Below are 23,520 nucleotides of genomic sequence, written 5' to 3'. Positions count from 1 at the left end.
TTGAAAATCAGCTGCAAATTTACACTGCTAGTATTCACTAGTTCTGATTATAACTCCCCCTCCAAAAAAAGCAAGCAATATTTGATAAAAACAATTGTATTATAATGCATTTTAATTAGTGTGTGCTCATGAAAATCAGGGAAAATAACCTTATTCACTTGTACGGAAATACTTGACTATACTTCATCAGCGAGCAACAAACGGCAAGCTGTAGTTTAGTAGTTTTGTTACAGTGTTTCTTGTATCTGTTATAGACTCCCTTCACATGTGAATTTACTACAAATGAAAGTACTCAGAAACCTTTTTCTACCATTGTGTTATTGTTATTTCAAATGGCCTGACTAAACAGTGGAAGAGATCGAGATTTAATTCCTATATAGATAAGTTTGGCTTTAACGTACTGTAATAAAAGGCAGTAGTTTTAATTAACTAAAGCATGTGTAGAACATCCAAAAGGCACTTCAATCCATAGAGAAGGTTCAATGACCTACTCTGAGTGAAACGTCATCTACAATAAATTCCTTTATCAGCCTGACATCAGTTGAAGAAAATTAGATTTTATTGACCTTGGCCTATAGCATATGGATAGACCTCTTGTGAATCAACAGTTTGTTACTTGCACAATGCATGCTGGGCCAATCCCGCTATATGATTGTGCACCATGTTAAACAATCCTTTCTCCTAGACAAAGCAATGACTGTCACCCTTTGACAGGGCTATACATTTTACTTGACAATTTCTAAAGCAACTGTTTCTTTAACTGGGTATCATTACATATCTTTAAAACACATCACTTTCCTTAAAGAAAAAAATATTTCCATATCTTGTAAATATTAATAGTAAATATTTCAGTTATTTGCTTGTTTTTAAAAGTGTAGAATGGCAGGTGTTTCACAACAATCCCCTCCAATGGAAGTGCCCAATAAACAGAATAGCCCTTACCATTATAATAGTACGAAACCTGACCCCATTTTAGTCCTGCAGTAGTGAATTTGACAGCTGAGGACCCTGAGAATACAAACATAAATTCAAATTCATTGCTCCGCTTAGGGTCTGATACAGCACACTGCTTTCAGACATGTACTTTGAAATCACAGGGGATGCTCAGGACTTAGGGACGTCTACTTAAAATATATTTTATATAGCACACTGCCTCTAGTCCTCATAAGTCTGAACCTAAGGTTCCCCAACCACACCAGCCTCCCAGACAGCCACTACAGAGCAATGTGTAAGAGAGCAAGAAGTCTCTCAAGCAGAGAGCTTCAGCCCATTAGCACTTTCCAGAGAAATGATAAAAATATGAAATCTTGTATCACAGAGAGATGGAGATACTGCAAATGCAGACTGCTGTCATTTTGCTCTGTAGACAACAGACATAGGTAGGCTGAATCAGCATTCTACTCCAACTATCTCCTTTCACCCCAGCTCAGGAAACTCAAGCACGCATTATACACTTCAGGCATTTTTTCTAAAGATGAGCTATTACATGTTTGAAATCTGACAAAAGAACATGCTGATTTTTTTTTCTTTCTGTCTATAAATATTATAACCAAGAGCTAGGCAGAGTAGGTTGTTTAACTGCAAGCCATCTCTTGCTCATGTGAAAATATTTCACACTCTATCATAAATATTTTTGCCTTCTGTTGCTTCTTCTCATGACTACAGTTGCAGTAACACTGCCTGAGTTCAGAGGTATTGTTCCCTGGAGTCTTATCCTTTTATGAAAAGAAACCTGTGGGTTCAATGGGACAGGTAACAGATGTCTGCAATCTGGTCTCTCTGTGGGGCCTGTGTCTTCTTTTTAAGCGTTTTCAGCTCAGTCACAACCAGGAAGGGAGGAGAGGTTGAAGGAAAGAAACTGAAACGTCTGCAATTCAAGTTAGGAATTTTGTGTTGATGATTAGTATATTCACTGCAAATATGCAGTTATGATTCAACCCAAGAGACTCCAACACTTAAGCTGAAAACTGGAAGAATAATGAAAATATCAAAATAGTTTTGTTCTATTCAAAATGAAACATTTTGACTTTTCAACTGAAAGCTAAAATGAGCCAACTTTAAAACAAAGGCTAAGCACATCTGAGAATGGAGCATTTCATTCAGCCTGTGACAAACGATTTTGCTTTTAAACTGAGGTTGCCGTATGCAAAAAAAAGGAGAAAGTTTACACTGATCTTTTTTAATCTCAGTCACCAAACTGGAACTAGTACTTGGCTTGCTTTCAACAGGAAGTGACTTGGGGAATCTCCAATATTCAACTGGAATAACTTTTTTCTGGTTTCTTTGCTGCCAGGCTGGATTAGAAATCTTTTATGATAAAGCTTTTGAATACAGTAACAATGTTTGCACGACAGGATTTTTTTCTTTTTTTGTTGAGGTCAGCCAAGATATGATACTATGATAACTACATTGTATAGTGCAGTACTTAAGTTGGGACACATTGAAGAACTTGCTAAAGATTCATTTACCTGCCATTTCTCCCACCTTTTCTTTCTGTGGCCTTTCCAGATTAAATCAGTGTCACATAACATGTAGGTCAAAACAAAAGCGTAACTTCCTTCACTCATATTCATTAGCAGAACACTTATTCTCCTGGAGATCACTTGCACAAAGTAAATCAGTACTTTCTACTACTTAAAAACTTCCTTAGAGATTAAGTGCACAGATATTGGCACATAATAAAAGCATAATTAAGCAAGCTGAGAGGGAATCTCAAAAGTACATGGTCAGCAACATGATACAAATTGTGTTACTAGGAATAGGAACTTTTTCTGCTTTAGGACTTCTTCATAAAAGATGAAAATAGATTGATGGTTGAAAATCTCAAAGGTGATGTACTTAAGACTGTAAATGCAATTTATAAATCCTAATTTAGTTTACTGAGACTAAGAAATATCTTTTATGCTACAGGGTGCCAGAGAGTCAAATTAGCATGCCTAATTTAACTGAATATTATTTTAGAATAGTTAATATCAACTTGAATTGTTTTTTCTTGAATGTATTCTTTGTTTCCCTGCGTATATTCCAGTCACATAACTCATACATCTGTTATTCCCAGCATTGAGTCTATGATGTTTACACAGATCTCCCTGCAGGGCATTTTGGCCTAACTGAATCGTTATTTCAACAGTATGTCCTAGTTTAATGATACTGTTACTTGAAATGCTGTCTTTTGCAAGTTTTCTCCCCCCCTGGGGCTAACTCAGCCCTTCCACACTGAAATCAGAAAATCTGACCCTAGTCTTAAGCAGGTGATGCTGGGAAGTGAACTCTGCTTTCTCAAGCACAGGGTTCTCAGCGCTTCAGACCTGTAGAATGGGTAATGTGACAACTGAGATTCTGGGTTTTATGAACACATTTAAATCTTAATGCAATGTCAGTACTGGTTTCTGATAATGTGTGCTAATGATCATATGAGACGATTACTTAAAATGGCATATTAGGATTCATTCCTTTGACAGAGGTGGGGATGCTACCGTGTTCTCACTTCCATTCTTTTCTATTTGACCATCACCAGAAGAAAAATTCTTCCCTTGCAGATCCATTTTTAGGAACAAGTAATGAATATTTTAAAATCAGTTAGACATTTATACTGAGCCTTATTTGGAAAACAATATGGAGCCATTCCATATTGCAGCTTACAAGTATAACATTTTCAAGTGACTAAGGCATGTATTAAGCGTCTTTGAGTAAAATTTAAGCTTCTGAACACAGAAGACCTTTTTGACAAAGGGACTTGATTTCAATTTAATAAGAAACTGAAACAAACAGGTGCTTCATTGAAAGGAAATGTCACAAGGTAGCTGCTAAGTTATTTGAAGATTTAAGAAACAACAGGTAATTTGGATTTTTAATTCATGAGTATTTACACATACTTAGATTTTCCAAAGACCTAAATGTCCAAGTATCTCTAGGCAGTTTACAAATCCACACCTTAATTTATTTCTTTCTATTTTATTAGGTCCGTAATACTAAGTCTTTGTGTCCAAAATCTATGAACACTGCACTGTTTCATAATGCATTGGAGTTCCTAATAATTAGTCACCTACTTCCAAAGCATTCTACAATATTGGCTAGTAGTAATTAAAAAGTCCTTCTAAGCCTTGTCATACGCTCTCATCTTCATTTTGAGAAGGTAAATCAGTACAGAAAGGTTCTGCTTTCACACACAAGTACAACGCTTCAGGAGTTTCCCTATTGATATGCTCTATTTACACATGAAACTTGGGATCAGTGTCAAGCAACGCCCTTAGGAATTTGAGGTTCATTACCAGGATTTAAAGCAAAAGATTCTCCAACCCCAAGTTTAACCTAACTTACTTCACTGAAGCAAATACAACACCCTTAGGTTTCAAAAGACCTCTGCACACAGTATAAACCTAAGGTTTCTCTTCAATGAGGAAATTTTTTACATGTTCATTTTCAGACTAGAACCTCAGTGCAAGGACCTGCTTTACAAAACTGAATGATAGGTGTGGGAGCACAAAACCTTGGAAAATCAGGCAAGAGAAAACTAACATAAAACCACAAAAGAATTAATTTTTTTAAATCACGAGAGATATTCACATGTGACAGTGTAGAATATTCAAATGAGTATTGTAGGATTTTCAAATGAGTAAGTGCTATTAACTATGGAGTCCACTATGAATCTGACTTCAGTTGGACTTGCTGACCCTAAATCATTTAGATTGCACAGAAAATTCCACACTCAGGTGAGTTAAGTCTTGTGGTTTAGCAGACATCTAAAAAAGGGTTTTATTTTCACACACTGCAGGAAAACACTGTTGCAACATATTATGGAGTGTTGCCACATGCAAGTAACTGTTAGTGGAACAAACTATTTGTGAACTAACATCATTTGGGAAATTCTGTTCAACAAAAATAGAAATTCACACTTTTTTCTCACTACACAAAAGAAGAAACATTTTAAAACATCAGTTGCTATTACAATACTTCGCTCAGGTCTTCACATTCTTCTTTAGAAATGCATAATCTTTCTGAATAGTCTTTCAATACCCAGAGAATCATTGCTTTTTTGAAGTTCTTTCAATATCACAGTACCAAAGCACGTAGGGACTGGAACTATATATTTTTGTAATTAATTTCCTTAAGATAATGTTAGAAACATCAGGTTCCTTAAAATATAGATGAATTTCAAGGTGAGTCTGCTAGCAGATGTTATTAATGGCATATGATTTATTGTGACATGAAATCTGATCTGAAACTCATGTTATTAGCTGAGCTTTTTATAAATTATAATTGCCAACTGCTGAAAATATGCAGAAAGACCACTGATAAACTAGCTTCATCTTCAGGGCTTAGAATACTGGCATTTGCTAAATGTCCAATATCTCTAGTCCTGCTGAATGAGTATAATACATTGGGATCCACAGATCAGGCTTGAGTTCAGATCTTTTCATAGTATAATTCTTTCAGAATGAGAAGCATCGGAGTTAGGAAGAGGAGGCCATAGAAAATAAATGTTTACTGTGGAACTTAAAACGAAACATACACTTGGGTTCACAGTATGTCATTGCATAGGTGCTAAACAGAGTATTTAAGAAAAAAGCCTCCATCTCTGAAAGTTAAATCTAAAATTTATACTTTCAACATGAAACCAGTAAGAAGTTAGATAATATTCAAACATATTCAAACATAATTCTGTACAGCTTTAGGGCAACAGCACAAACGGCATATTTTATCATCCAAAGGTCTATGCAGATTTGCATCTACGCAAGACTCTCCAGGTCACCCCCAAGGAAAACTAAAGCAAGTCTATGGGTAAGCTCACAATGACAAAGCATTTGTGTTAATAATTATTTCTAGATATTCCCTGTTTATTCCCAATAACTTCATATCTTACTTTCCTCTCCCCATGTGCCTTTAAATGTCAATTAAAGTTTCTGAGATGTTGCTTTTACCTACCACAACTTACGTGCTAAATTACCTAAACAAGAGACAAACATAAGCATAGCATTATGAATATTATCTACTCAACAAACCAGATATTGAAAGGAGGTGAATTTATAGTAAGTGTCGTAAAACATTTTTAATCTCCAGAAAAGCTCTGAGATAGCATTGCAAATTCAAAAAGCAACACAAGGAACAGATGCAAAGTCTCATTTCTGACTTTTTTACGTATCCGAAGCTGTTTAATGATAAAAGCATTTATGTGTAAAATGGCATTCACTTGCCCTTACTAAGAGTATATATGGAAGAGCCCCCTGTCAATGTACTAGTGTGCGTGTGGGAATGAAACATAAGGATCACCATCTGCAGCTGTCTAATAAGTGTTCTTCAGTGCCTAATGGCAAAGTGTCAATTCAGGGATCCTCAGCTACCACAATGCATCATCTTGTCCATGCTAGTCTTACAAGTCAAACACTTCGCATGTGAGAACAGTTTATTTGTAATGCTATTCATTTCAGTTGAAATACCAGATATAAAATAGTTACACTACAAGCAGTCTGGGAGCGTACACTTAATATAAAATGCACCAATTTCCTCTCTTTTGTAAGAATCAATATTTTAAAGGATGTGCAAAATTTAACCCCTCACAGAACATACCTTAATAACATGGAAAGAATCTTCTCATATGCAAATAGTTTTAGATTCTTACCTACTGTTGAACTTCTCTGGATGTTTTTCTCTCATGATGTGGAATCTGTGGGCGATTGAAGCATCCTAACAGGAAAAAGAAAACCATAAATGTATCATGACAGAAAAATTGCAAAACAGAAGACCAAAACTGTAAACAAGGCATATCATTTGTAAGGTGTTTTGTGAACTGTCATTTTCAACAAGAGCAATACTCTTATCAATTAGAAAGCTTGCAGGTACACTGTTCCAAGAGTGGGATACATCTGAACTTAGTAATTTATTACACTTGTTACAGTCTCCATTATTCCTTTTTACAAATCAGACATGATAGTTGCGTTTAATGAAAGTGTCTTCAACTTCTGTACAGCAAGTATCATCCAGATCTGGTGTAGGTTTACAGTAAGACCATTCATACAGATCTTTCTTGTAGGAATACTGAATAAAGTCTATGAAATCTATTCCTTTAGTAAAGATGAGTGATAGATTCAGCAGAGTTACTTTATATGCATATAGGTTGATACTTGCATATGGCCATTCAATAGCTTTCTCCAAAATTCGGTAGAAAACAGGAATAAATGCCAGGAGATGCCCCATTTACTCTATGTCAGGGTGTGAAATCATGTGTGGGGGGAAATGGATTAATATCAAAAGAAACTTGTGAATTAAACTAAATACATTTTATCAACATTTTAAAATTTAGTAAATGATGCTAATAATACATTTAAATAACATGTATGTGAAACGAAATAGCTGTATGAAATTTAAAAAAGAATCAAACCATTGTAGTGGTGGTAGTTGCTGAAAATAGAGTATTTGGAACTGATGTTCCAGAATCAGTTTTCACAGCACTTTTATATCTCCTTTGCAGGTATGAAAATAATGTTTTCCTCACTCCAGATCATGTAATATTTATTTCACATACTAATCATTAAAAATTTACAAACTGGGAATTAAGAATGTAAAAAGTTTTTTCATCTTTCAATGTATGTATTAAATGAGGTGTGAGAGTATGAAATCTATCAACTCTTCAGTCTTGCAGGAGATGGTAAACACAGAGAAATCCATTTGCATCGTGTTTTTATAATTATGTCTTAAAATGTTGCATATATAAGAATATAAATACAAGAAGAGTTAGTTCAGTTAGTAGGAAATTTAAAAGAATTCCAGTTTCCATGTAAATAAAGTTTGACAAAAATTACAAATAAAACTATCACTGTAATCAACTATTGTATATATGAAAAAAATACATTATTTAGCAACTTAAAATATTATGGAAATACAAAACCTAAGAATTTTAGAGAAGTATTAAATTCAGTATGAAGTCTGTATCTAGCAACATTTTAAAGGATTTTCAAACAATGAAAATTAGCATTTGGGGGAAAAACCAAAATTAAATACTTAAATTTTATATTATTGCTGATTCCAAACATGACTAAAATATTTTGTGTAAAATAATTTTTATTTAAACCAATCAATGTTAATATAAATCTCAAATAAGCAAGCAAGTATTTAGTGCAGGTATATAGGTACCCACTAACATCAAACATAGCTGCAACATCTTATGTCTAAAATAGTTTTTTTATTTACTAAAATCTTAAGCAGTGCATGCTCCAGAGAACAGACTGGTCCAACCTTCAAGGTTTGGTTTACTAACTCCTGACTACTTTGAAAAAATAAATGTATGAATTTTAAAACCATGTCAAAGATAAAAATGTTCAGCTAGACTGATAACATTTAAATAAACTTTTAAGATTCTGAAGGAAAAAGCAATACAAAAGTCATAATATTTTACACACACTCTATGTACATAAGTATGTAATATAGTATAGAATTTTCAAGCAAACCTTTTGATCACTGATCAAATAAAATCAGTTAGTGGCATCACTAAATGTATTGACTTCATTGAAATACTTGCTTTTATTCATGATCTTGTTATGTAGTTCCTAAAGATGTACATAGTTTGTTGCTTTACGCACATCACATCATTATTTATTTATTTTTCTGTTATCTTTAAGCATGGAATCGTCATTTAACATTTTGCTGTTCTACAAGGAAATGACAGCAAAAATCCCTAGTGAATGGACTGGTGTTAGTCATAAAATGCCTTCTTGTTCCGTCCTGTCATCCAAACTGTCATCTGAAACTTTCAGTGCTATTTTCTCAAACTGCACTCATCGTTACTTTAAATTTATTTTTATGTGCAATTTTATAAGGCAAATATCCACAAGTATCCAGGTGATCCCATAGTTCTTGGAGACGGATGAAATAAAGCTGACAGTAAACCCTGAGACATCACACTTCTAAACAAAGCCTGCCAGCTGAACTAAAATAATAACTCTGTTAACTTTAGAAAGACCCATCATTCATATTTTATCCCACATTAGATGTGCCAACACTAGAAAAGTATATTTGTTAGCCAGTTCTATATGAAAAAGAAATAAAAGGACTACTGTTGTAGCTAACTGTTAATTTTCTACACACTGAAGCAAAAGACAGACCCAAGACAAAACGAATAAAGGAGTAGTAGCATATTTGACCGAAACTAGGAAACACTAATCAAGGACTAACTGTCTAATGAATGAAATGAAAAGGCTAATGTGCTTACTCACGCATAACAAATGCAAGGCACAAACAAGCTAGGGATCAATGCCCACTGCAGATGGCAAACAGGCAGTTGTTTTCATGCAAGGTTGATTTGATCAAAATTTTCCCCTGCCTGAACATTTTCTGACTCCAAAACTGATCAACTAACTTAATGAGCTGAGAGGTAAAAAAAGTAATACACAAACCTAATTTTGATGGGCACAACACAAGAGAGGCACACGTCAGACCAATTTCCAAAAAAAATTGTTGAAAGGCTGATTTTATTAATGGAGACAGTAAACCAGGGTAGTAACTACATGCAGATAAGCTCATAAGTAAGGGACCTGCTAAGGCTTTCTTCAGTTTATACTGCCCAACTGTTCTTTTGAACCCTTAACGGGATCCAACGTAAAGAGTCCTTAGATTCGCTAGCACAGGGACCTCTTCCCAACCATAACTTCACACTATAGGAAAATGTGAAACCAGTCCATGCTGATTGCATGTTAGCAAAATAATCCTTTGCTTTAAGGGAAAAAAAAGAAAAGAGAAAAAAAAAAGAAATCTACACTGAGTTTCCTGGTTTTCAAATGTCTGTAATCTTTTATTTGTTAAGATAGTAGCATACAGGCAAGTATAAGTGAGTGAAAAACAACTGGAAGAACCGAAAGTAACAGGAACTTGAGGGTGGGTAGGAATGCAAGTTCTGTCTCCTAAGAGCTGCAGGAATTACCAGATGCCATCCCTGAATCCTGAGGAAGAACCATTAAAAGTTTTATATTTCTGGATGAGGAGAGCAGAGGGTCCTTCCTTGTGAGCTGTTTTGGCTACATTTGAGATAGAATTCATTTTAGCAGACTTAATTCAGCCATTTCAAAAAGAGGCATCTAGCTTAACCTGTTTAGAGTATACAACTGTTGGACCTAATTTCTTTTTTGTGTCACAAACTAAATTAAAATCATCTAATTAACTATACTGAGAAACAGAGCAATATCCACATGCATGGTAATTCAAATATTGTTTGCGTATTGTTGCCTTAATATGCTGACCTTTCATGGTACCTCATATTGTGGATGGCCACTAAAATATGAGAAATTGTTTTCGTATTTGATAATAAAACTGATGTAAAAGAGAAAACCCAATAAAGCAAACTCACATGCTTCATGATATTACCTAGCAAGTGAACAGGTTTTTTCAGAAAAGTCGTTTGATAGTCTATAATTAATATCACCCGTGGGCATTATTTATTAAGTTTTATTAATAAATTGATATGTATGCTAGCTTGAAATACAATTTTCCAGCACTATACCTGAATCTAAACATTTTCCATTTTTAAAAGTAACACATCATAAGTACACACAAACATGCCTAAAATTTGTAAGAGCTTTATTATTAATAATAATAATCTGAGGAGACACAATGCTGTCAGGCCTGTTGCAAGGTGAAAGGAGGAAGAAGGTCTTACAGGATCACTGTAATATGAAACTAGCACCTTTCACTACACTCATTTTATACCTAAAGCATTGTAATATTTTTCAGCAAAGCATCTAAGAATGGAGATTTTTTTCAAGAACGCTTTTGCATCAAAATCAATGCTGGTGCATAAAGTAATGCTGAATACAGAGCATTTAAAGCAAAACTAAGTAACTAACTAGACGATTTTGTGTGTCTAAGAATATTACATGAATATTTGAGTTGTATACTACTCTTCTAAAATACTTCATTTCTTTTTTAAGATATACAACAGTTTTGGTCATTTACATGTCATATGCAATACATGACAATAGCCTAGATGATGGTAATTTCTCTGAACTTTCATTTCATAGCATCACCAATCTAATCTGAGAAAAACTACTACACCTTGTTCTGTTTTGTATGCCTCTCTAGTTTAGATGGTCTCCACTCATTACTGTAGCGTTTTGAAAGTTGAGATGAAGGAACGGGTGTTTCAAGAACACAAAATGCAGTTTATCCCAGTTTAAATTCTGCAAAATCGTAAACAGATTCTTAAAAAATGTAGCTCTGTATCTTCCAAATATTCAACCTAGACATATGTGTGATGAATGTGCAGACATATACATGTATATACATCTTTAATTTGAACCTGTTCAGAGTCTGAAGTAGCTGGACTATACTTCTTATATCTCACTCAGGTTTGTTTTAAATCCTGACAGTGAAGATAAGATAGAGAACAGACAGAGCATATCTGAATCTACTCCTAGGAAATGGAAAAAATATTTTAATTGAACTAGGACATTTCTCAAAGTGACCTGCCAAGAAGAAAAGAAGCTTAAGTTGCTACACCTCTTTAATACCTTATGATTGACTTACACACATATATATTCATCTTTTTAATGGGTATTAGCATTACCGGAAAGCAATCTGAAGCAGTCTTTTCAGAGGAGTAACCTTATACATTGTGAATAACCTTATAGAAAGATTAATGCATTTAATATATGTCTATCTATAAGCTTACTGTGATTAAAATTTCCATTAAATAATAATTTTTATGCTGGTGAACAAACAAATGACCAATGTGCATCTTCTTTGGATATAAATGGTCTGATTATTTTTTTCTAAGATGCTTCTTTAATTAAGGCTTAATGGATCCACAAGGCTAGGAAGCTTAAGGGATAATTCAGCAACCTGTAATCTTTGGATCAGAATGCAAATCTAACCTGAACAACCAGTTAGCTCACATCAGTTATTAATGTGGAATAGTACAGATGTACAAAAAAAATAATTGAAAATAGATTAAGAAAAGTTTGCTGTAGTGGCTTAAGACTAAAAATTTTTTTCTAGATAAACATCCTTACAATTATGCATTCCACTTTCTGCACATATACACAAAAAGCAAAAACCATAGATTCATCCTTTGTTCTAATATTTCTTACCCCATAATAATCAATAGTGTCAGATAAGCAAATAATATGGCTAGTACTGAACCATTCAATGACCAAGTCTAGAAAAAGGTATTCAAGAAGCTTCAGGTCCTGCCTTGGTTGAATGAAGCTGACATTTCATATTAGACTCCCAGGTATTTTTGATTAAATTACATGCATTAACCCGAGAGACAAAGTAAGAGATCTTCTAAAAAAATTTCATTAATACATTAGGTTTTGGTGAAATACTAGTTACTATAGTTGGCTCAGTTTCTACTGCTGTTCTGAGCCAGTATATCTGAGAAAGGTGATAGCTTGAAAAGGTCAGAGCAAGAAGAGATTTCAAGCTTTTTTTGATACAGCTATACTAAATGATAACACACTTCCTTAAGAAAAAATCTGAAAAAAAAATAAACTGAGAAACTTGTGTTCCTGGTTTAAACACAGAAGTTGTCAAGATAAAGCTATTCATTTTGTCAGTGATATTTTTGACAGCCAGACCTCTGATGGTCATGTTTAAATACATTTCAGCTGTACATGTATTACTAAGTGACGATTCATATTTTAAATACTCACTTAAATAAGTAATATCTCTAAACCCAGGATGAAACATCAGTAACCACAGTATTTATAAATGATAGGGAAAAGACCAGAGGATGGTACACCTGGAAATTGTAACAAAATATTTGGAACAGGCATTCCAATGTAAGCATATTTCCTCTCCCTTTTCATATGAAGTCAGATCTCTGTTGAGTTTCTGACACTATATATACATAATTTGGTACTAGAAATGTTTCACACAGACACAAAGTGGAATCTACTTTGCAGGAAAAGATGTGTTTGTGAAAAAAAAATAAAAATCAAACCCACCCCTACGTTCTGCCCATGTGTAACTCTATAACGTGGACACGTACACAAATTGACTCATCAGAACTTACTATCGACCAGTTCATATAGGGTGACCACATGTCCCAGCTGTGTAGGGACCAGTCCTGTAAGACAAGCCTCTGTACCAGTATCTCAAGGACTTTCTTTGAGGAGCTATTTTGGTTTTTAGAACCTGACACTATATTTCTATGTATCTATATTTTTAAGTTGCTAATCAAATTCAAGGACCATTGAAGAAGACTGGGAGATAAGGCAGTCAGGTTATTAACAGACCAGATGACTAAAACAAACTGTGACCCATGACTCAATACAATGCAGAGGACATGTACCCTTGTAAGATGAGCTCTGCTGAGAATACACTGTGTTACTGAGCACATCTTCCTTTTTTTATATTTGGTCATCCTAAATTTACTGTAACTAGAGAAGGGTTCTTCTAGATCCACGCTGAGTGTTTATGTGGTCACTAAGAAGAAGAAAAGTGATCACATGGCAATTAGCCAACACAGCCATATAGACAGTGTATTAAATATCTTGTATATTAAAAAGATCTCTGTGGTAAACCTTTAGTAGCATTTCTGATAACTGCTGATGGAGAACTATGTTGAAATTGTCCCAAATTATTCTGCACAATGAGCTTGAGCATAACACAATCAAGGACACAGCTCAGATTGAAAGTCAATATAAGCAATGCAATGCAATGAAATTGGCTGTTGCTTTAGCTGTTCTTCAGAAACACATAGCAATAGCTCACAGATATCTTCAGTAAAAAGCACAAAAACAAAGTTTACATTAAGAGCCTGTCTAGCTTGAAATGAATGCCTAGTCTTTCATGCCCAGCACTTTTGCAGTTCTGAGGAGAGAAAAGTGAGTAATTCTCCCCCAAAAATCAATTGCTAAGTGTTTTTTTTATAAAATACTAATTATTGCCATCACACTAAAGACTTAAGATAAAGAAAAAGGTATATTTGGGATAAGGAACAATTGCTTATGCACTATCTTGAAAAAGTAAACTCACTTATTTATGGTTTTCAAACACTGTCCTATTAAAAACACCAAAACACCTAAACAAACAAACAAAACCCCCACCAAACAACTCCCTTTGGGTATTTTCATTTTGAGCTTTGATTAAGTTGGCATTAGAGTAGAATTCTCAGGGGCTAAATTTAGGCCCTTAATTTAGGTGCCTAAACTTGCAGGATGATCTCTCTAACCTCCCAGTATGCTCAACAGTAAGAACAAAGCTCTTTGGAAGAGTTCTTCCAAAAGGCATGTAGACAAGTTTCTGTTCTGAATTGTCATTTGGAAATGTTTTGTTATTAATCATACAAGAAGCTGAGCACAACTAGCTTCTTAATTTTATGAATCTATGCCTGAAATGCAACAGTTTGAGCAGTCCTCAGAAATCTTCCCTGGGGTTCAAGCCAAATCTTGTATCAGCACCCATTTTATATGCTCATTTGCTTGATAGGGATCAAATAATAAATGTTCACCTGACTGCTCCTTAGCAACTTCCCATAACTTGTTAGTCAAAGCCTTGGCAACAGAGCCTTACAATTTTAATACATATTTATGTTATTCATTTGTTTCCATAGCAGATATTTATTTTTATAAGTATGCAAACCACTGAAACATCTCTCATTGATTTACAGTCTGAAAGAGTATTTTTCTCTTAATTGAAAAAGGTCACTGTTTTCCTCATTCATTATGTTTTCAATTTGAAATTTAAATTTTTGCATTAGAATATTATTTATTATCTTCCCTATTGGACAAACAAATATTAATTTACTAAAAAAAAGCCCACATACTCATAAATTAGGGCTAGATGTTAGATTATTTAGCTACAGATGCTCACTCTCTCCATTGATTCATGACAAACTTTTTAAGATCCTTTCCCTCACATCTTTTATATAGCCTCTTTGCTCTTTCTTATAGGCCTAAAAGCAACTTTCTTGACTCTTGCTCAATATCTGCATTTGTTCTATCGATCAAAATATTTTCTGAATCCTTCTACTTTTTTTTCTTGGTTTTGTCTTCACCTGTGTTATCCCCAACTAAGCAGACATACAGCTATCAGACACAGGTTTTCTTCATCTCCTCATAATTCAGACTTTCTTTTTAAAGTGTTTTTCATTTATGTCAAGCTTCTTCCTTGGAGAGATTTCGGGATTGCCCTGTTCACCTTTTCTGATTGCATTATCATTGATATTCTTCACCTTCACCATCTTCTCCATTTGACTTGTGATAAATGAACCCAACTTTTGGGCTCTTCTGCCCTAAAAAAAAGGATAGTTAACTTGCATATTCCGCATTATTTGATGAGCAGCTTTTTACCACTAACACCAATTCTCTCCCTTTCAGGAATTTCTCCCAGAATCTTCTTCCAGAACTTCCCTCTCTGACATTTTCCAGGATCAGTGTCAGGGCCCTTTTCTTCTATTCCAACCTCCACTTTTTCTCTGAGCCTATAAATTCACCACAACTTGTCTGCCCTGCAGGAGAAGGACAGCTCCTGCCAATACCACTGGCCTGCATATTCCAAGCGAGTATCCCCAGCGATGAAGTGATGAGTTCAGAGACTCTGTGGATGACTAAGATATTTGTTCCTTGTAGACAGCATAAAAGTTATGTCTAAAAAAACAACTTCCTCAGGCTTACTCTTTCCACTGTCTCCAAATCTACCTGGGTCATAAAGCTAGACATTCAGATGTGAGATCCGCCTATCAACAATGTACTGGCCTAGAGGCCTTTGTTTTTATTTGGGATTTCACTCCCCCCCCCCGCCAAATACTGTTCAATCAATACTGCTTGTATGATTATTATATTAATTTTCCCCCTTGCTTTTGCTGCTTAGTTTTTTCTACATATATTTTACTTCGGTACCCTGCTATTTAAACACTTGTTGCAAAATATGAATGGCAGAACAAGTTCTGTTTTCTCTCATGGAATTTAGGACTGCTTAGGCTCAAATGCTGTTGGTCCAGAAGCCCAGTTAACTCAAGCATAGTCTTTATTTTTTTTGAGTTATGGCTCTCCACAATTTTAGGCTGCCAATCTTTCATGCAGTCTTAATCTTACCTACACCATAAGCTTCTTGTTAAGTGAGCAGCTGTAGAATACTCCAATATGGAAAGAAAACCAAGTCCTCACTGCCAAATGCCTGATGTAACTTCTAAATGACTACACATCACGTCCATGGAATTGCCATGTACTGAGGGCAAACTTTTTTATCCACAGTTTATCACCTGTTTTATCCACAGGTGATGACTGCAAGGATCTTTTGTCCTTTGGCCTTCAGTTCTTGCCATCATTTGGTGCTATGTCTTGGTTTGCAGTCTTCGAAAAGTGTGTAAGCTTCCTAATTCCCACACAGGCTTTTACAGAGGTTCCTTCAAGCGTCCTTCCTCCTTTCTCCTCTACCTATCTAGGCCACATCCTTGCACCAGGAAACACTTGGGATCCAGTTCAGACCTTAAGGGTCTGTCAAAGTATGACATAACTGTAGGAAGGCAACAGCAGCAACTGAAGAGCATGCTTGTAGGCCCTGGGTAATGCTGCCTTCATGGGGAAATATTGAGAGGTTTCCTACTCTTTTCAGGCATTTAAGCATATTAAATATTTGTACAGCCTTTGAGGGCTTTCAGGTTCTGAATAAGCAGCAGAAGAGTCTAATGGATGTACCTACACATGGCCTGGTTCTCCCGAGTACTCACAGCTAATGCAAAAGAGCCAGATTGCCTTATAGCAGAGTGAGTTGTGGGGAAAATGGCAGAAGAGTTTTGTATCAAACTGAGATCAACCTATTTAACAGGTAGTTTGAAAATAACTGAGCAACTCAGAACCCTCCAAGAATTATGAGCTGGATTTACATGAGTTACTCATGCCAAGTCTACCCTCACCAGAGTGGTTTCTCTATCTAAAAGGGTACTGCAGAAATAGAATGAAATTAAACTGTTCATAAAGGTATTAGACTGAACAGATTAGAGCCTAGCACATCATCTTGATTACACACTGGTTTTACTGCTACTATTACTCAAATTTGTAACTTTAAAGGTGAATGCATACTAGTCTTCATACACAGGGTAAGTAGTCACACTCCTTCCTGAAGTGCAAAACCCAATCACATAATACATGGCAATGACCATATTTCCATGAAAAATAGGGGGTTACTATTCTCTGAAATATGGCTGCTATCCCCAAAACTTAATATAATTAGTTCATATAAACAGTGTCTGACATCAGTTGCTCTCAAGTTGAATAAAGCCTAGGCTCTGCAGTAATGCCTATCTGAAACACAAACGAGACTAAAAAATGGAACCAGACGTTATCTTACGGAGCATTCAGGAGCTGAAAAAGATACTCTGTATGAATAATAAGATCCCGTATTGCAAAAAATGGTAAAACATGCTATGGCTTATAGAATGAAAAGCCTTTTCTGAACTTAGTATCTGGTTATATGGAAAAGTGTTAAAATATGTCCAAATATGAATGTGTGTTTATGGTAGGTGTAGTCAAATTTTACAAAATTGATTCACATATATTTTCCTCCTGAAACAGATCAAGCTTTCTCTATAGCTGTTTTGAATAAATAATTTAGGTAAGTAGAACATTTTACAGAGATGATCTGCCCAGCATACAGCACACAGAGGTTATACAGTACCTATTTTTGTAGCCTGTGAACATTAAAAGGATTTGAGGTTAAATATATTTATTTATTCCACAGAGAGGTTCTATTATGTGGTATAAAGGGAATAAGTCACAGGTTATTATCAGAATGTTGAATCTTAGGGACAACAAAAAATTGTTCTTTACTGTACTGAAGCCACTAATAATTAAGAACTGTAAACTTTTTTTTTAACAAAACTAACATGCAGTTAAAATTGGCTTCAGCTGAAAAGGAAAAAACACCCAGAATCTTTAGAAACTACCAATTCTACATTTCACTATTGGTTTAGGCAGTACTATTTCACTATTAAGCAACCTCACAGCAAAATAAAAAATATGGGTTTGATGTGGTCAGAAACCCTGGAAACTGCACTAAAGCCCTTTGTTATGATTTCACACATACAGAATTTTGAACCCCAGAAATAAAAATGTCCAAATTGTTTTAGAAGTGCTGCATTGATCCTTCAGAGAGGGCTGAAGAAATGTTTTTGTTGCCTTTCACATGCCATAGATCCAAGTTTGCAGAAGGCTAGTGAAAAGGTCTAGAGAAGTATACGATGAGTGGAACTGAGAAATTCCTTAAATTTTCTAGCAAAAAAAATTCCCCCTCCCAAGTGTGCACTTGCATAATGCTTTTTGCCTAACCATCTGGACAGGCTCAGTGCGTCATGGTTGTTTAGCAACTTACGGCTTTCATGGTAGCTTCGAATATATTATACCAGTATCCTATTCTCAACCTCAAATTGTTTGGGAGGATTCTATATCTGCATAAAAACTCCTTGCATAAGTCCCATTTACTCAGGATTTCCAACACAGATGAGGTTTTCCAGAAGGCTAAGTTGTTTACACTAAATACTGGGGTACAATTCCCTAAATTAGCTATCTAGTTTACAGTTATTCCCCAAATGATCAAACTAAGGGTGCAGCAAGCTGTAGTGCAGAGGCAGGAACAAGCAGAGAGAGAATATAAATTCCTTAGTTTCTTTCATCTCTGAAGCCAGTAGCCCTTAAAATAATGCTCTTAGTTTGAAATGAGGCATGGAATATGGAACCATGTATATGCAAGAGAGGTATTGTAAGCATGCAGAAATGGCAAACCATATTTTTATTTGCATGTATATCACAGTTTTAACACATGACTAGAGAGCTTTGTCATTTTGAAAATCTGCTGATATGGTGATTTCAGCTCCTGTAGATCAATTCATGAGACAGCTAAAGCACATGGTCAAAGTCAGGTCCATAAAATTCCATTGCAAACAACTTCAATGGGACAGTTTCTCTGAAGTCCAGGCCAGATACTTATGTCATAAATATAATTTACAGATGGAGAACCACGCTGGTTTTTGATAACAATAACTCAATTTGCTTCATGAGACAGAAATTCTAAATAAATCTTTGGTCTAAATGAAAGCATAGTCAAATCACCCTTCAACTTTTAACCTTAGAAACCAACAGTGCAGTAGGCTGAAAGCTGCTCCTAGATTTTTATAAATTTGCAAATCAAAGAGCACCTGTTTGTAAAGTGCTGCTTTGCTCAGCTACTTAAATAACGTAATCAGTAGTAAATGACAAGCTAGTATTCCCAAATTTGCTGAAGAGTAAGCAGACACTTGTCTTGCCAATGTTTGTAATAAGTAATCCTTCTAATTATAGCTAAGACAAATGTAGTTAATATTAACTTTTACTCAAGCATACATACTGCATCCATATGACATCAGAAGTTATCTAGGATTAAGAACGTTTTAATGATTAGAAGTATTTTGTATAATACTAGCATTAATAAGGGCAATGTAAATCAGTTAAATCCTGCTTTCACTAGTAGTGTTTTAGTTTTGCTAATGAACAATCAAAACCTACAAAAATTTATGCAATTTAAAGATCAGTGCAAACAAAGCATTTCCAAACTTCCGGAAAACTCTGAAACCAGAATTTAATCTTTCTTTTAGTTTCAGTTATGTACACTGTATTCAAAGCCTTTCCTATCCAGATGCATGAAATATATTATTGAGACACTCCTTTAAGGACAACTTGGAACATAACTGACATTTCTTTCTGACAAAATGGAAGTTGCAGTTCAAGCTGCCATGACTTTCCAAAGAAATGACTCCATGTCAACATTCCCCAGAGGGGCATTTCATAATGGCCTTCATTTATACATTATCTGTGACAAAACCACTGTTTCTGGAATAAGAAGCATTTTTTGCCCTTAGTTTTCTTTCAGTAAAAATACTTAACACTGTTCGAAATTACTAAAGTATCATCTACAGCAATTTCAGTGTTATTGCACAAATTGTAAATTATGCTTTCTGAATTATGGATGGAATTTTTAAAAGGCTTCCATTTTTATAGTCTTTTGAAAGGACAATGAAATCTATAAAAAACCAAGATTACAATTTCAGCATTTAAAATCTACACAAAGTAATTCAAACAAATGTTATGACATTTAAGATAATGAAACCCTTCATTTATGCCAATGTGTCCTACTTCACATATAAGGAGTCAGAACAGATGTCCAAATACTGTAATGCCAGAAGAAAGTTAGGGCATATCTTGATTAATACTCTCAGAGCAGTCCATAATGTCTCTTTAAAACTGGCATGCGTTACTTCAAAACATCTATTCAAAATCCATTCTAGGAAACACAGCTAGACAAAGTGTTCCCAAGACAAAAGGAAAACAATAAAGCTCTGTATAACCCTTTTAGCAATGTAAGCTGCATATTATCGACAGACCATTCATTGCAATCAACAAATGATTAATTGCAAATTTGTTGCTAAATTGACCACGAAAAAGACAAGCTTCAGGGCACTGTTAAAGAGGAAAAACTTATGTTAAAAATGATTGGAGACTTTTTGTAGTGAATTAATTCTAATCAATACTCTTGTTGACTACACAGTGGAATAATGACTTCCTTAAATAGCGTATGTACCCATCATTGTAGACATTCAAATTAATATTTATCCTAATGCCTTGCCTTTTTTTCTCCTTTTGAAACAGCATTTTTCTAATTTCACCTTTAAGAACTACAGTCTACTATCAAGTGCAACATAAACCAAATTTTTGTAATGTCTACTATCAATCATATTGGGAGGCATAATATGCAAGTAACAAAAATTTCTAATATATAAGTAATGATGTTTACGTAGACTATTTACATGAAAGTCTTCTTTTTAATCACTCTTAGCATGGATGAAATATTATAAGTCTTTAAGCATATCTACCTTACAAGCTTCTGACAACTATGCAATCATTCAGTTTTGTGCAAAGGTGCGATTTCAGATTTTCCTGGCTGTGCCATTTTCCTCCTATTGTAGCTGCAGTCATAGAACTAAAAGTTAACTTTTTAATGATAAAGATAATTTCATTCCTGTGAAGGTCAGTGTACTGTTGCAAAGTAGATAGCGTTTGTTGGTGGTTTGGGGGTTTTTTTGGCATGCTGATGTTATGTTGAAAAGTGCTTTGCTTCTTGCATTTGACCAAGAGTCTAATTCTCAAATTTTTGTTCAAGAAAAAAAATTCCCATTAATTTACAAACACTGCTATTGATAAAGAAATCATTTAATGATTTAAATATATTCACAACTAAGGCCCAGCTTACAGTTCTGACTATGAATGGACTGATGCATATGTTTAAAAGTCTCTCATTAATGAAAACTTTTTAGGAAGCAAGTTTCTTACAAATGTGGTGTAGGCTGAACTGCAGAGCTGAACTATTTTTATTCTTTTATATATTTTCATTGTAATATTGCAGAAACTTTTTGTTAAGAGAATCTATTGGATAGCTTATACTATGGCTTGTAGGTTGGCTTTTGGGGGGGAGGAAAAAAAAGAAGTCTTTTTCCAGGCACTAGAAATCTTTTTCTTCTACTTCACAACTACTTCTGCAACATATATTTAAAAAAAATGAAAAAATATATATAAACCAAAGAAACAAATTTGAAAAGATTCAAGTTTCTCTGACTCCAAAGCAAATGACAAATTTATCTAAAAAGTACAAACAGACAAGCTACAGCCACAGCTTAGAGCTGAAAGTCAAGCTGTTGACAAACTGATACCAGTTTTTAAATGTCTGTGCAGGACAAATTTTGTCCTCATTAAGATTTCTGCTTTAAAGATCTCTGAAATATTGGAGTTTTTTGAGGAACTTAGACTACATACAGAATCCACAATACCTAGCTTTCAGATGCTTAGCCCAAGTGTAGAACCCAAAGCCGAGAACTATACCCAACGCTCTATATAACCAGGTACTTCAAAACTTGACTCAAAATCTAGTATGTTTTATGAATCAAATATATCTGGCCATACCACTATGTTGGCCATACCAACTCACTGGAGCCTTCAGCAAAGTTCTTCCACTCACTCAGTATCCAGAGATCTGCAAGGAGGTACTTAATGGCTATTCTTTAAGAGAGATTAGCAGAGCTTATAAAATAACTCCATCTAGTCTAGTGTCTTGTTTTCTGTTGGGGTTAAAGTGGATTATTGAAGCAAAATTTAGAAAGGCAAGCATGAAGTCATACTTACTCAGAATACTCTCTCAGCCTCCAAAAATTTTTTGGCTCAGAAACTGGGCTGACAGAAACTTCCTGAATTTCAACAAAAGCAAATGCAAAGATTTGCATCTGGGGTGGAATAATGCAACAATGCAAGCTGGTGCTGACTGTCTGGTAAGCAGATCTGCAGAAAAGGATCCAGGGGTCCTTGTGAACAGTAGGTTGAACATAAGTCACCAGCGTGCCCTTGCAGCAAAGGCCAACAGCATCGTGGGCTCTATCAGCAAGAGTGTATCCACCATGCACAGGGCAGTGACCCCTCCCCTCTGTTCAGTACTTGTGAAACCACTTTTGGAGTATGGTCCAGTCTTGGGCTTCCCATTACTAGAAAGACATGAACATAGTAGAACATGTCCAACACAGGGCCATCAAGCTGCTCAGGGGCTGCAGCACATGCCCCTTGAGTAGAGGTTGAAGCAACTTTTCAGCCTCAAGGAAAGCTGCTAATGGGAGACTTCATTGCTGTCTACAGCTACCTGATCACAGGATGCAGAAAGCACAGCCAGACTCTTGTCAGAGGTACATCTCGATAGGATGAAAGGCAACGAGACACAAATCAAACACTGCCCAGACAGGTTGTGGAATCTCCATTTTTGGAGGTGTTCAAGATTCAATTACAGAAGTCCCAGAGGAAACTGATCTGATTAGATTTGCTTTGAGCAGGAGGTTTGTCTAGAGGATCTCCAGAGGATCCTTCTAATCTGAATTATTCTCCGAGAGCCAGAGGTCTCTGTTGAATAGTCCTTACTGAATGTTTCTTCCATGAATTTCATGGTCTCTTGAGCCCATGCACTGCAAGCATCTTTGGAGGAGTTCTGCAGTTTAATTACATGCTGTATAGAGAATTGATTCCTTTTGTCTGCCTTGAAGGTGGAACCTAGTAGCTTCATTTGATGCCTTTCAGTTTTTATACTGGAAGAAACAGCAAACAAATTCACTACCCACCCTCTCCTTCTCACTCATGATTATACAGACCCTATCGCCTTTGCTGTGTTTTCTATATCAAAGAATTTTAACCTACATATCTGTTCTCCTTATGGAAGCTATTCCGTATCTTTGATCATTCTTCTTGCCTTTTATTAAATCTTCTTCCATTTTGATGACAACATTTGTGAAATGAGAAGACCAAAACTGTACACACCAATTCAAGAGGTAACCACACCTCAGACATAATAGTAATCTCTTATTTTTCTTCCTTTATTGCTTTCCTAATAAGAGAATAGTGCTGTTGCTGCAACCTTTTATACAATAAACTAGAGCCTGAAACAGTCACCCAAGAAACAGAATACCCAGTTTCAGGAATATGCTCCGATAGTTATGGGTGAAACCCACATTTTTCTTGACTAAACAGAGCA

General features: G+C 35.2%; 1 protein-coding gene across 1 annotated transcript in view; it reads right to left on the bottom strand.

Moving 5' to 3' along the window:
* Nucleotides 1-23,520, bottom strand: part of DGKB (diacylglycerol kinase, beta 90kDa) — a 327,543-nt gene that overhangs the window by 133,259 nt on the left and 170,764 nt on the right. The window contains exon 21 of the mRNA XM_010577640.1: nucleotides 6,620-6,684. Within this exon, the coding sequence (XP_010575942.1) occupies nucleotides 6,620-6,684 (65 nt within the window). The remainder of the gene's footprint in view (nucleotides 1-6,619; nucleotides 6,685-23,520) is intronic.

Source organism: Haliaeetus leucocephalus, unplaced genomic scaffold (assembly GCF_000737465.1).
Source record: "Haliaeetus leucocephalus isolate CR32 unplaced genomic scaffold, Haliaeetus_leucocephalus-4.0 Scaffold566, whole genome shotgun sequence".
NCBI lineage: Eukaryota > Metazoa > Chordata > Aves > Accipitriformes > Accipitridae > Haliaeetus > Haliaeetus leucocephalus.
Note: the sequence above shows the minus strand (reverse complement) of the source record. Positions and strands in the feature narration are given on the sequence as shown.